Genomic DNA, 14,960 nt, shown 5'->3' with positions numbered 1-14,960 from the left:
AATAAATTGCTCACAGGAATGGTAGTCAAACAGTGGAATATACGGCCAGAAAGGCTGTGGGATCTCCATCCTTGGAGATACTCAAAACTCACCTGGACTGGACCTGCTTTGAGCTAAGGACTGGAGTAGAGGACAGCCCCCCCCGCCCTGCAGAGGTCTCTTTCAGCCTGAATTACTCTTATCAGACAATTTGCCTGCATCAACTTTATTGAAGACCTAATGCAATTTGACTTCAGCAATACAGTATCTTCTCAGATGTCGAAGTGTCAGTGATTGAGAATTAAAGAGCTCCTTTGCGGTATCGTTGTCTGAAGTGATGTAGGTATGTTCAAACTGCTCTGAGATTTTTCTGAGGTAACCTATGTCACTTAGAAGCATAATCTTGGCAGAAGCCTAAGTTGAAAAGATGGTCATACATTACTTTCCATAGATGGAAAGAACATAGCTGCTCAGAGGCTGAAAAAGAGGAGGATTGGAAAAAGCAAGCTGAAACTTCATATCGGAATTAGTAGCTAAATAAGAAATTCTGCAGTAATCATTTGAATGAAAACAGTTTTCTTAACATGTTGCAAAATGCCCATGTTCCTGCAACGGGGAAAATTAAGATCCAGCAGAAGGGACAGTTCAAGTAGGAAATACACTTTCCTGCCAGGCTTTCTAGCTGATGGTAAAAACCTCATGAGAAGAATTGGAGTTTTCTTCCAGTAGTATTAAATCTTTGTCCGTGCTATTTCTACCTTCAATTAAGTTAACGTTTAAGATGTCTCTCTTTATGTGCTTCATTTAATAACATATTACACAAGTGAATCATCTGAAGAATTCTTCAGTGAAATATAGAAATAATTTTCATGTAACATCAGCACATTAACATCTTACTTTGATGTATTACTCTAGCTTAATATTCCAGCTCAGTTTTTGTTGATGTATTTACTCTGAAGCTGAAGCAATTTAGAACAGTAAATGGTATGACCCTCTATTCCATCTCATTACAGACTTAGTGCAACAGCAGTCAAGCACCTGATTATTGTATAACCCAATTTTTGTAGCTGGCAGAAATTATAGGTGAAATTTGCATTTTAGCTCCAGAGCATAAAGACTGTCATACATCATTCACCTGGTCAAATCTGAATTGCTGTAATGTTTTTAATTGGCAGACAGTGCTTATGACTGAAACAGCAAGATGCTTTTAAAAGGGCATATCTTTTCAGAATGTTTTAGAACTTTTTAGTACATCTTTTCCATAGGTATCCAGGGCTGGATTTGATACCACAGATCTATATGCAGAAGCATTTAAAGATCTGTCACTGAGACTTTGATAGTTGTGAGGACACGCATTTACTATAAGCCATATTTTCACATGTTCATTTGTGTGGGTTTTTTGTTTGTTCTTTTCCTCTCCAAACACCTTAACCTATGGAGACTGCTGGCACTAGAGAAGAAAATTAAAAGTAAGTCTTTTGCTAGTTAAGAGGAACAAAAATTAAGATCTTGGGTTACATACTCATAAAAGCCTTTCAGATCTCTTCTGTCTGGAGGTCCCTTACACATGTGTAGACTGAAGTGTGTTCCTCCATTAGACAAGTAGTTATATGAAATTATGATGATATCATTTTAAAACAGTTATGAAAAAATGTATCTCTGACTATTGGACCTATTTGCACTGAATCAATGCAGATCAGGGCTAAGACACGGGTAAGCACAGGGTACATATTAAATGCCTTGTGTAGCTGGAGTATTCAAAGACCAATTTGAGTACCATCTGTTGGTACACTTGCATGTCGGTTACTGTTGACATGCATATTCCTAATTCTAAAAATCTGTAGGTATAGAGCCTGAGCTCAAGTGAAATGCTTGTTTTCTTTTCTCCATGCTTTGCTTCTGCTGTTGCAATTTACCCTTAGGGCAAAGATTGTCATCATCTGAGGTCTTCCACCATCATGGTGTTCCTTAGGTATGTAATTTTCCTGATGCTGTGCATCTGTCTCTTAAAAACAATGTATGAGAATGGATACATTTCTGTTTGGAGAGCAATCATACTCAGCAGAGGGCAGATGAGGGAGGGGATTCTCAGTTTTACAGGTTTGGAGAAAAAGCCCAGGAATGCCATTAAACTTTCAATTCATACAGCATCACGCCTTAGATAATCTGACCAGAGCTAATGCAGTTGCGAAGTGGAACCATCTGGCTGGGATTTCAATACCAGCCTCTTGAATCTTTTCTCCATTGAGTGCCATCACTGCTGACTTACTGGCATTGTTTTCTCTCTGTCATTTCAACTAGCAACTGCAGTGGGTGGTTCATTTACTTTATTGCGCTTTGTATAAATTTGTCCTTTAAAGACAGATGAATGTAGGCAAAGCCCTATGCAATACGTGCACAAATCTTGCTTGCCTAATGTGAACTTCATGAAATGCTCTCCTACCAGGGAGTGATGTCAAGATCAACAGTTGTTATGCTGTCCTTTGTGTGTGGCAGTTGGCAGTAGGCCTTCCATTAGTGCTGATGATAGGAGTCCTTTTCTGTGTGTGCACTATTTAGGAACTGAGAACCCCTTCCCTCACCTACAAACTCGGTAATAACTAGCAGAGCTGAATTGTTTTATGATTTTGTTGTCAGTATATGCTAACAAAGTGTTGTGGTTTTGTCCGGATTGGCCAATCAGAATGACAGATGGCCCTCCTCCCCTTCTCCAAAGAAAGGAGAGGAAGAGACAAGGAGATTTATGAGTTTAGAAAAAGAACTAAACTTCTTTAATAAAAATATTAATAAATAATTATAAAATAATAATAGTAGTAGTAGTATACAATATATACAAAACCGTATCCAGCTCCCAGGATGACGATTGCATCACCAGCAGACACAGGGAAAGTCTCAGACTGAAGCCAGCGATGGACAGGAGCTGAATCCTGGATCTGGAGTCAGGAATGCTCAGATTGGGATCAAAGGCAGATGAACAGACAGGGTCCTCCTCGGATATCGGCCACTGAAGAAAGAGAGTTGACCCTTTGATCCCTCAGCTTTTATACTGAGCGTGATGCATATGGGATGGAATACCCTGTTGGTCAGTTTTGGGTCACCTGTCCTGTCCGCTCCTCCCTATAGGTGTGACCCCTCTATGCTTCTCCGCTTCTGACCCTCTAACAGGGCAGATAGCGAGGTTAGCTGACCTTGTCTGTTATAGCAATGAGTGTAAGCAAGAGCCTCTGTGCATACCATTCCTTGGTATAATCAGGTCTTATCACTCCGAAAGTGAACAGTTTCTGAACAATATGCTGTTAATTCCAGAGTTTAAGTCAGTTAGAAGAGGCCCAGCTAAAAAGTAAAATTACAAATCAGAAAATCAGTTCTGTTTTACCGCAAACCAGGACACAAAGACTGACGGTGACTTGCAGATTTCACAAGGAAGATGTAACTCCCGTGTATACTCATAGGTTCCTTTTAGAAGAGCTTAAGAGACAATCTTGTGGCAGAGCAAGTTTAAAAGACATTCCAAGTATCTTGCTTCTCATCTGTATTAGTAGTTGACAACAGAGATGTTTCTCATGTGTTAAGAATTCCTGAGGGAGAGAAATATTTGAAAACTCTTGGTGGCTTGGATTCCTAGAGCTTGTTTTCAAAAGTGATGTTAAGCCAAAGCCTTGTCACTGTGTCAGGAGGAAGTAGCTCAACTATAACATTGCTGGCAAAGCTGTGTTGCTTCTAGGGCCCAGGTTAGGATCTATGTGAGGCTGCGTTGTCTCTTGACACGTTAGGACTCAGCTTTGGTAGCTCAGTAGAGCACTGTTCCTGTGGAGGATGGACATGACAGCAGAGGAGCGGTGAGAGACACTGGTACCAGCGGTGTGTTTGGCACTGATAGGACCTTTTGCTGACAGCGTGCTGCAATTCTTTTATAAATCTATTTGATACCAAAAATAGCTACTGGCTTTTTTAGAGCCGAGTATATCATGGCACTGTGATTGTGAAGCATTCCCAATAGGGAGCAGGATATAGCTCCACAGAGGAAAGTCAGACTTAGCTACTAGAGATGAATCTAAGAACGAAATGAGCACTTCCAATAAAAATATAATTTGGCTGGCAGAGCTGCTTCTCCTTTAGGATTTCCTGGTGCCTGCAGTTATAGCTGCAATGTGATTGTATCCTTTGCTGATTTAGCTGAGACAGTGGCAACGTCTGCTTGGCCTAAGTCAGGTGGTTGACTCTTCAAATATTTAATCAAGGATCTTTAAAAGAAAATAGAAAGTAAGTAAATGACAAGAAGGTGAGAAAGGCTCATGCCCTAACTGAAAATAGTGCTACAAGCCCAAGCTGTTGTCATTGAACCTCCATTGCAAATGAAGTGAACTCAGGACTGGCTCTAGTCAGCAAGCAGAGCTGGGGCCATTGCCCAGCAGCCCTCTGAGGGTGGTCAGGCTGCTCCTTGGAAGTCAGAGTCCTGGGAGGCCATAGGAGTTCTGGTTATTGCTGAGAAAGAGATCAAGCGTGTTGTGGGAGCAACTCTGAAGTGAGAGAGCGACTCCCTGCAGCACTATCAGTAGCTCCCTTTCTTCTGCTCCTGTCCTACCTGACAGAGCAACTTGACGTTAAAGTTCTGTCCCAGCTTTGGGCTCGGCGTGGCCCCAGGAACATTCCTCTGTAGTAGATAAATTCAGTTATTCTCACACTGCTAAGAAGCCCTGAGCCAATTTGTAGTAAGTATACCTTCTGGTTGCATTGCAAATGCAGGAACTGAATGGTGAATGGGAAGTTCTTCCTCACTGTTGTTCTTGATGTGCCTATCTTTGGGTTAGCAGCAGAAAGCAGCTTCTCTTGTAGGATCATTTTTATGCCGCAGGAAAAGCCGTTATGGCCATCTGTTGAGGAAAATGAGCAGTTTGCAATATGTTACATCTGTAAATGGATAAAATCTTCCAGGCATTACTTGTGTTTATATACATACTTTGGTGTAATTGAGCATAACTGAGGAACACAACTTGCTGCTTCATTTCCCCATGGTTGGTAAGCAATGTGCTTTTGCAAGGTGGATAGTGAGTAATTGTCATTTCAAATGTGTTTTATGTATGTGTTGTTTAGAATTGTCTAATTATTTAAACAATTATTTTGGCTCAAATGTATTCTGAAGGCTCTCAGCTGGGTTTATTTCATAGCAGAACACCTTGGAGTGCTGGGATTATTTGATTTTGTTCCAGGCTTACCTTTCTCCGAAGTATAGTGGAATATCAATTCAACTTCAATTATTTAAGATTCTTGGATAAGTAACTAGGCTTCAGAGTTCTTGTTAAGACAAACAGTGTTTTATTTTCCCTTTAATACCTAATTGGGAGAACTGATTTTTTTTTAAAGCAGCAAACACCTATCCTCAGAGTGAATAAACTTTTTTTTCCCCATGTTTCATTTAATATATTGACTAGTACAAGCAGCAAACTAAAATGGCAAAGTTAAGAAAATTGTGATGGCTTTTAGTGATAAGTAGTCAATTATGTAACACATGCTAGTAGCTTCGAAGTTGTTGATTAGAGAGGGAGATTCAATTACATTTTGTGATCCGTGTCACTTACATTCACAAACCACACATGGTTTTGTATAATAGTTTGGGCTTTTTGTGTGTGTGTGAAACTCCTCAGTATGGTGTTTGAAGCGTTTCAATGATCCCGAGCTTTTCCATGTATCAGTGCCTAGTCCCTGTGCTTCCAGCTACCCATACTTCAGGTGTCATCTCAACAGTAATACAGCAGACTTCCAAGACCCAATAGCCAAAGCAGTAGGCAAATCATTTACTTACTTGGCAGCCTGAATTTTACTGGGTCTTCATAATCCACCTCATGGAGTTATGCCACAGGACAGTCTGAACTTTGCTGGCATTTCTTTCCTTTGCTTTGTAAATACATTTTTAACTTTTATAGTTGTGACAAAGAGCTGTAAAACATCTGTTCTAATGACTTTGCAAATAGAAGTGGAATCAAGAAAGAATATACTTTCTTTAATGGTTTTCTTTTGAGATAAAATATGCCAGTTTCATGATTTGGAAGAGGAACACTAGGACTGTTTAATTTTTTATTATTTTTTTTCTTGGCAGTATTGAGTAGTAAGTGAAGGATTTGGACAGGCATATTTAAGGAAACAAAACTGTAGATAAGAGGATGACTGTGGGGCTAGCTGTTACGGTGTGTCAGTATATAGATGAGTCAGTCTGTTTTCTCTCTGGCTTCTACACTGTTCCCAATAAAATATACTCTGTTATTCTATTAAGAGACCATGGTGTCTTAGAAGCTGTCATTTTGTAAACAGTACAAAATACGCACTCTCTGCACAAAAGCCGTACAAGCTAGCCTTGCTGCGGGAGAGGTAGACACCCTGTCACAGGTACAAATCCAGTGAACGTAAATAAGGCAGACTTTGGTTAATTCTGTGAAAAATATCTGCCGCTTGTCCACTAAAAATCATTGGTGCCATTTTCCAGTGGAGGAGGACCCTCTTGTCTGCATTTATGCCTAGGGAAGTTATTTTGATCTCTTACCTATTCAATCTCACATAACTTGTGCTAATGCTTTTTAGATTTCTCTTCTGCATATTACAGCATTGTAAGCAGGAAGACAGTGGGAACTTTGAGAAGAAAGTGGTGACTGATGGCATTAGCTACATACTAAAGGAAAAATGGAGAATCTTAGATTTGCACTTCTAATAGAGGTTAGTAGAATATATGTGTATTTTAGCTGCTGAGTCTTACAGGTGCTTTGCATTACATCAAGTCTGACTTCAACGGGGGCTACTCAAAACATCCAGAACGAACACATTCAAGCATCTCCAGTGCTCCAGTTATCGTGGTGTTTTTCCCCTCCCTTAACTGAAATGGACGTATTTGTATAGGTGCAGCATACTTTTGTACAGTCTTCTGTCATACATTAGATGCCTCAATTTCTTTCCAGTGACTTTCCCTTCTCCCCTTATAATTGAACCAGCTGGTTCTATGGTAATGAGTCCTTTTGAACTGTCAGTGCATGTATATTTCCATTTACACTGCTGGCACTTTATTCTGAACCTTCTCCCCTTCTGTCCAAATGAATTACGTACATTATCAGATCTATCTCATTGTTCACAATAGCACTGCTGTGGATTCTCCAGATCCTCCTTGCTTACTCGGTGTATTGCTTATTTTGCAAAGGGGTCTTTCAAACTTTGGTAGGTGTAACTTTAAATAATTCTCATTAAATGTTGTATGAGTCAGAGCATCAAAGGGAAGGAGGAAAAATCATATTTTTAATTGCACAGACTATCCTGTGGAGGGGTCTAGCTAACCTATTGACTTCTCATTTTACGGTAATTTATATTCAAATTAATTTTGACAGCTGGCATTTTGTCCATATTAACTGTGATCATTTAAACTTCTGTAGCAATTTATAATGTAGTTGATGTTGACTAGAATAATTTTTTAATACTGATAGGAGAACAGCCTTGTGCAGTGATTAGAAATATGGCTGATAATCAGGAGTCTGTGAGCGTGGTCAAAGATAAGTAGTTGAATGACCACATTTTAAGATACTACTGATTGTTCATGAAAGGTAAGTTTCCAGAGATGCACAGATAAAGGCCAAGAGGCAATGGTCACATCTGCATCAAGGATTAGATATAAGGAAAAAAAGGTTGGTCAAACAATGTAACAGGGGTTACAGAAAACCCTATGCCATGAAAATGCTACAGTGAAAAACATATTTATTTACAGAGGAAATGGAAGGCAATGAACATCAGTTTCTGTGGCTGATCACCGATTCCCAATCATTGATATACATTTGCAATAAAGATAGATCTGCTTTCTCTACTATCGTTCTGGGCTCTTGCTTGCCTGTCTTCAGTCCTGGGCCAGCCAGGTGTCTTAGCAAGTTCCTGATTAAGCACATGGAATATTAATTTAATGAACTTGCTGAATCAGGACCTTCTGATGAATTCCCATCTTTCCTCATTTGCACAAAGCTTATTTGCCAACGACACAGCTGAGTCAGAAGGAATGGGTTTGCTTTTCACAACCAAGGGAGCCTTGATGCCAACAATTGATAGAGTAATTCAATGAGACTGGGAATTCCCAATCGCATAAAGTTTCTTAAAGAAAAATAATCACTTATCTCAATTAGTATCATGCCCTGAAGGGGCCCGTAGCCTACATTCTGCTGGAGTTGAACAGGTAACTAAACAGAGGAACCTTTTAAAACTTTTCTTCCTGAACACCCAACATAATTTCATCCTCTTCTATAAATCTTGCTGTTACTGTATTTTGTGTAACTTCGCTTGCATCATAATGAGAGATAGGATAGAAGGGCATAAAATCTTCAGGGCCTGAGAAAAGCGCATTTGAAGCCAATGAATAAGTTTAGTGGCATATGGGTCAAGCCCCAAGAGGCAGTTCTGAAGCACTTGAACCTTCTGTGCCTGAGGGTTGTTTTTTCATTACTAAGTTGCCGAATGATAAAATACACTGAGAGAAGACAGGATGGCTTGGATCATTATATTACTCAGCTGCCTACTTTATTGAAATCAATGGGTTATTTTCTCACTGACTTCTGTTGATCTCAGATGGGATCCTATAAAAAGTTCAGTGTACATTCAAAATGGCATTTAACAGATTCTCCTTGTCATTTAAAGCTAGTGATTTCACCAGACATGAACATGACTACTTAGATTTTGTTTATGCCAGAGTTGTAACATAAACCTAGAATCTAGAGGAAACAACTTTCCTAGTGTTACAAGGATTGCATTTCTTAATAATGTCGAAAAGTGGTGTTCCATCTCTTTTAAACTGTGGTACGCTAAGTATTTTCCAGCAGAAGCTGGTAGTCTGAGTTTTATGAATTTTAAGCTTCTAACTGTAGACTTGGTTTTCATATTTACTTTTATTAGACTGTAAACACTGGAAGATCCACAAATCGTGGGTTCAAAGCTTTCCGTCTAGAGGGTTCAGCTGCTCCTTTGTTTTGAACGCTAAATGTCTCTCCTGTATATAATTTATAAGTATTAATAAGTAGGGAGCAGTTAGTGCTACAACATCCAGTGCTTTTAGGTCTTGCTGTCTTTTGGAGGAGCTTATTCACAGCTCATATTTCATGTAACTCTACCATTAGTATTTCCCACCACACGCTTATTCTGTAAACATCATTTACCTTTCCAGGGGCAGTGTCTTGCTGTTTGCTTTTGCAGAAGCAGACAGATGCTATTGGCTCGTTTTTTGTTTTTTTTTTCATGACCAGGGTGCCAGTAAAACAAATGATTCAGACATAGACCTCAACATATGGTGATGGGAAACCTGCAACCCCTAAATCCATTTGTGTGGGCTTTGGTCTGGAGTACAGGTTTCTAAATAACCCTGTTTCCAAATGCAGAGCACATTGGTTACTGCCTTTAATCTCAGCATCTTTTTCATTCCCTACTCATTTATTACCTGAACTGAAGGTGAGGCTGAGTGTGCATGTTTCCCTGATTCTTCACAAGCTGCTGTAGACAAGAAATCTCTTTGTACTTCACCCAGACAACTTGCAGAAAAGCTTTTGGAGACTGTGTGTGTGTAGAAAAGCAAAATAACAGAGTGGGCAGAGGAGAAAACTTGAAATCTGAATTCAGATAACATCTTCGGTTTATTTCATGGTGCACCTAAGGACCCTGGTTGTATTTTGTGGTGAGGTTCTCTCAAGCCCTGTGTGGATGACCATTTTGTAACGAGGTGGATCTGATTGTTTGCGTGAGCTGAAATAAAGGCTTTTAGACCTCTGAGAGGCATGTACTGCTTGTATTTCACATCACAGAGATCCTTACTTTAGTCAGCACTAGATGACTAAAGGTTTTTAAGCCATTCAGTACCTCTGAGAGAAGAAAGACATTGCTGACAAGTGTGTAATACCGGTTTTAGTGTAATACAGTTATCTAGCCAGGCACAAACTTCTGGACTTGTGTGCTGTTGCTTTTAATGAAATATCTACTCATAGGAGCCTTTGTAGCACTAGTTACCATAAATGCTGGGCTCATGTTTGTCTTTTGATTTTCTGCATGGTTTTGGAGCCAATGGACCCAAATCATAGATCAGTACCTACCTGTGCTAAGCACAGGAAAAACAACAGATCACAGAGTTAATCTGTACCCTAAAAGGTTTACAATTTGATTGTGTCCTGCTTACTCAAAAAGTAGTAGAAGTTGAAAAGGACCTCTGCAGATCATCTATTCTAAACCCTGGCTCCCAGCAGGCTGCTCAGGCCATGTCCAGACAAGTTTTGGATATCTCCAAGGACAGAGACTTCACAAGCTCTCTGAGCAGCTTGTTCCAGTGTTCAGCTAACCTTACAATAAAAAGTTTCCTTTCCTTTAATCAGAATTTTCATTGTTTCAGTTTGTGCCAATTGCCTCTTCTCCTGTCACTGGGCACTGCTGAGGAGAATTTGGCTTCACGTTCTTTATTTCCCGCTCCCCATCAGGAATTTATACACATCAATAAGATCCCTCTGAGACATGAATCTCTTAAAAATGTCAGTGCACATTATTTTCTACTAAATGAGCTCAAAGAATGCCAGACGCAGGATATTTTTGGGAGAATGGAACTGTCTTCCAAGGTCCTCACTTTTTCTTTGTATTCCATAGGGTACATGGTGCTATCAAAGTCTTTCACGCTTTTTTTTTTTTTTTTTTAAATTTTGTTAACATAATATGTGTTTTGATTTCAGCATAGAGTACTTTCAGGTTTTTTTCCAGCTGGTACTGTCTTTTTCCTTGATGTTTTACCATGGAGAAGTGAAACCATAAGGCCTGGTCTTTCCTTCCAGTTTGGTGCAGTCTAGCACTGGCTAATGAGTTTGTGTGGGAAGTGTGTAATGATACGCTGTTCTACTCTTTTCCAGAGGAAAAAGAGAATGTATGCAGCAATGAACTGGTAACTCCAGTAGCATGTGTCTTCCCACTTAGTTCACTCACTTTCATATCTATGCTGTGGCTTTCCTCTCTCAGATACAGCTCTTAATCAGTGAATATTAAAGCCACGTGGACATTGAAAGAATAACGTGGTTCTAATGATGTGAAAAAGGAAGAGTTTGTAGCAAAGAAAAATGAACAATTTATTCCTCCATCAATAACGTACGTACTTAATTGACGAAAACCTTCTTACGCAATCTAACTTGTCTATGTTTACGTAAAATAGTACTTTTTTTAGCCACTTTCAGGCTAGGCTCAAAATCTATTTTCCAGGCCCCCAGCTTCCTGGTAACATGACATCAGTACAACAACAGCCCAAGCTGGTGATTATATTAAAAGAAGAATATAATGAGACAAAAGAATAAGACTGTGGCTTGATCTTTTCCATTGATAAATTTAGAACTTGTAAAAGCTGAAGTAATAGTTGTAGTGATAAAAAGAAATGTAATTTTATACTTACCCACTGTTCTATAAAAACAGTGTATAATTATTGTGGGAGGAAGAAAAATACATCTCTCCCCCTCACTCTGATACTTTTTCCCCTTCTCTTTAGTGTTGAAATCATCTGGTTTAATTAAATCACCAGCCTATTTCTGCACAAAAGATGACATTTCATTAATGATATAAGATGTGCATGAGACAGAATTAACCCAATTTTCAAATGGATTTCAATTTGGAAAGGGCAACATGTAAAAATGTCTTGTAAATGTGTGGGATGAGCTTGTTGAGCAGCGTTCGGAAGGAGATGGGATTATAAAATGATGAATAATTAGGCAACAGTCCCTCCCCCCACCTCAGTTTCTAACAGCCTTTTTGTAATCCCAGTTGATGGAAATTTATGTACCTGACATATATCAGGGATATATCGGAAACAGAATGAAAAAACAGACTTGTAACGATTGCTAGCAGGATACGTATAAATACATATAATTTTCTCTGTAATTTTTAGCTCAGTAGTAGCCTTCAGTAGCTTTGTCAAAGTTACCACCACCTTAATCTGTTCTGTCTTCTGAAAAAAAGCAACAAAAAGAAAACCAGTCTCCCAAACATTGTTTTGAATCATCACTTTTGGTAGCACTTTTTACAGACACTTATTGTCATGCTTAGTTGAGGCATCAGATGGCAGGTCCTTTTTGCACGTGGATCATTGCTTCTCAAATTATGATTTTATCGGAGTAGCTCTGATTAGTCTAGAGTCCAGTTCCCACTGATTGCCATTGCTTTCAAGCTAGGACCATGATCTTGCCATCACTGGCATCAATTGACCCAGCACAAAATGTTGTTCTCTGTCCTGTGAAAGATTTTGAGAATTGAGGTGCTGGTCTATTTGCAGTGCCAGGAGTCTTAGCTAAAAATGTATGAGAAACTAAACTACTGTATAGGAATACACCGTGTAAAAGTTGAGCATGCTTTTTGGGCTTTATAATGCGGCCTATTATCATTACCTTCCCATATTTTATTTAGTTTTGCTTTTTCTTTTCTGGTCATGTTTTCTTTCTTAGCGGTAAATCCAAGGGAACATAGTTTGGGTGACAGCTTTTTCAGGTACTGGGAAGAGCTGAAGGAGACTGTTTTGATTTAGGATGTTGGGCGCTATGGTCATGGTGTGGTCACATTTCAAGAAGCCTCTTTTACCATAAGGAAATAACGCCTGCAGAGCCTGAGCTAGACAGAGTGGTTAGAGTCACCCACACCCACTTAACTTACAAACGTATCGAACCCAATGGGCTGGGGTTTTCTCAGCAAACCAGTCATTATGTAGTAAGTTGCTGTATAGATTTGAAGAATTGTAAATTGTTAAAAAGCTTTTCTCTTGTCTGCAAGGAGAGCAGATCATCTGCCTCATCGTTCAGACTTACGTTACTGATGTTTATCTGTCTGTATTAGAGGTTCACACCGCACTGCCAAATCTTCTTACTCTCAATTCAGAAATAACTTTCTATTTTTGCCTTTATAATTCACGGGGAAACTGGACATTCTGAAGATGTGGTTTTGTGGTTTTGTTTTTATTTTTAACTTCTCAGAGTTGGGGAAAGAAAACTTCACTTTCCTTTCCAAATTGTCAAAATTCTCAAAAATCATTAACCTCCGAGAATGGGGTGTTGGGGAAGAGACAGTGAAGAGGTTTGAAACAGACCACATAAAAATCTGTTCATAATCTGGTAAGATAAATCTGCCCTCTAGAAGTGTGAAATTAATTTTTGCAGCTTTTATGTATGGGGTAAGGGTGGTGAAGGCACTAATCCTTGTATTAGGAGACAGTTTTTTAGGGGTCAGATTGTGAAGCTCAGAACAAGTGAGCAAATTAAAGTGTTCCCATACTCTTTATTGAGGCAAAAATGATCATATAGTGATTTTTGCTAAGATCTGTGTTAAAAATGTTGGGGGTTTTTTTGTTGCATCTATTGAGTTGCAAGATTGGTAATGTTCGTAATGAAGTAATGGCCAGGGGTTCCCATTATTCCAGCCATCTGTGTTCATGTAACTGTGATTCCTGGCTCCAAAGAGCAGACGCTGTACGACAGCAAGATTTGCCAGCATAAATATCCTGCCCTTCTGCTTTAGCCATCAATCTGGACCACTTGCTTAGGAATGGAGGGAGGTAATCTTCTGCAGTATGTATAGAAATAGAGTGTGAAATGTATTTTGGAATTTAAAGTTGATATGAAGGGGGCCTTCTATGGCATTTACACAAAAAGTTTGTGATGAAAGATGAAGTGCATGCTTTTAGATGGAGTATGGAGAAATAAAAGCAGATTGAAGAAGTGCTGAACAAATTTAACTTAGTCTTGTTATTGGAATAAGGTTTTATCAGGAGAAATTCAGAATTACCATCCTGTTTATCCTTTGGGCTGGGGAAACATGGTTTTATAAGCAGGAACAGAGCTGGAAGTTGAGGTCACAGTTCATCCCTAGAGTTCAGGGGTATGGTGGAAAGTTTCATTCTGAAGTTGATTTATTTCTGAATATACAAGGTGATGTATTTCTTTCTTCCATAGGTATTCCTTTGATTTTATTTTTTCCCCTTTTGCTCTGGATCCTTGTTCACAGTTACGGGGTCCCATCACCTAGCAGAGCATCACATTGGCTTCTGCATGGAAGGAAGGACTGTACTGTGCATGCACTGTTCTTAATGGACCTTTTCTCTCTTTCAGAAAAAGGAATGCAGAAAATGAGCAACATCTATGAATCAGCAGCCAACACCCTGGGAATTTTTAACAGTCCATGCCTGACTAAAGTGGAGCTGCGAGTTGCATGCAAAGGCATATCAGACAGGGATGCCCTCTCAAAACCAGATCCTTGTGTCATCCTTAAAATGCAGTCGCATGGCCAGTGGTTCGAGGTGAGTGTTTAACAAAATAAAAATGATTCTTCTGATGCATTAGGGTGGCATAGAGAAACGGAGACAAAATTCAAAGAGCAAGAACAATAAAAAGAAGCAGCAATTTGAAGCCTATGGCATAATCTTGTAAGAGTGAAGGGAGATTTTCCATTAACTCTGATACACTTTGAATCAGACTCTTAATGATACTTTGAACTTATCTTTGGAGTCTAGATTTAAAATGAAGATGATTAAAGAATGAAGCATCATCAAACTTTTCCCTTTAGGCCCTCGTTTCATAAAAGCTATATAATAGCAGAGATAATGATAGTGACCATCATGCTTTCCAATCTAAAGAAGAGAAATGCTGTGGAAGAGAGGAATATTTATTACTAGTTGGCAAGGAATTTGGTGACAGAGTAGTTTGATTTGTAAATTTTGAGCCCCTGTTTGAAAAGGAGAGACTGAAATCTTCTGTGCCATTTCATTTCTCTGAATAACTTTGAGTGCATTTCATGCAGTTTGTCTGTGGCCAGTTATGAGCAGAGTAAGTATCTTTAAGTAATATATTCTTATACTGTAATGGAGTTTCCCTTTATTTGATGTGGTTTTTAATTTGGAAAATGATTGTCTGAATAGAGTAATTCTTGCGGAACAGATCTGTTCACTGATAACGATTCTCATCTTACGTCAGTTG

The 14,960-nt window shown here is 39.1% G+C and overlaps 1 protein-coding gene across 3 annotated transcripts in view; it reads left to right on the top strand.

The window, feature by feature from the left end:
* Positions 1-14,960, top strand: part of CPNE4 (copine 4) — a 241,987-nt gene that overhangs the window by 36,806 nt on the left and 190,221 nt on the right. For all 3 annotated transcript variants that reach the window (XM_063325304.1, XM_063325305.1, XM_063325303.1), the window contains exon 2: positions 14,097-14,284. In XM_063325304.1, the coding sequence (XP_063181374.1) occupies positions 14,105-14,284 (180 nt within the window). In that variant the 5' untranslated portion in view covers positions 14,097-14,104. The remainder of the gene's footprint in view (positions 1-14,096; positions 14,285-14,960) is intronic.

This window comes from Chroicocephalus ridibundus, chromosome 2 (genome assembly GCF_963924245.1).
Source record: "Chroicocephalus ridibundus chromosome 2, bChrRid1.1, whole genome shotgun sequence".
NCBI classification, from domain to species: domain Eukaryota; kingdom Metazoa; phylum Chordata; class Aves; order Charadriiformes; family Laridae; genus Chroicocephalus; species Chroicocephalus ridibundus.
This window is presented reverse-complemented; position numbering and strand designations above follow the sequence as displayed.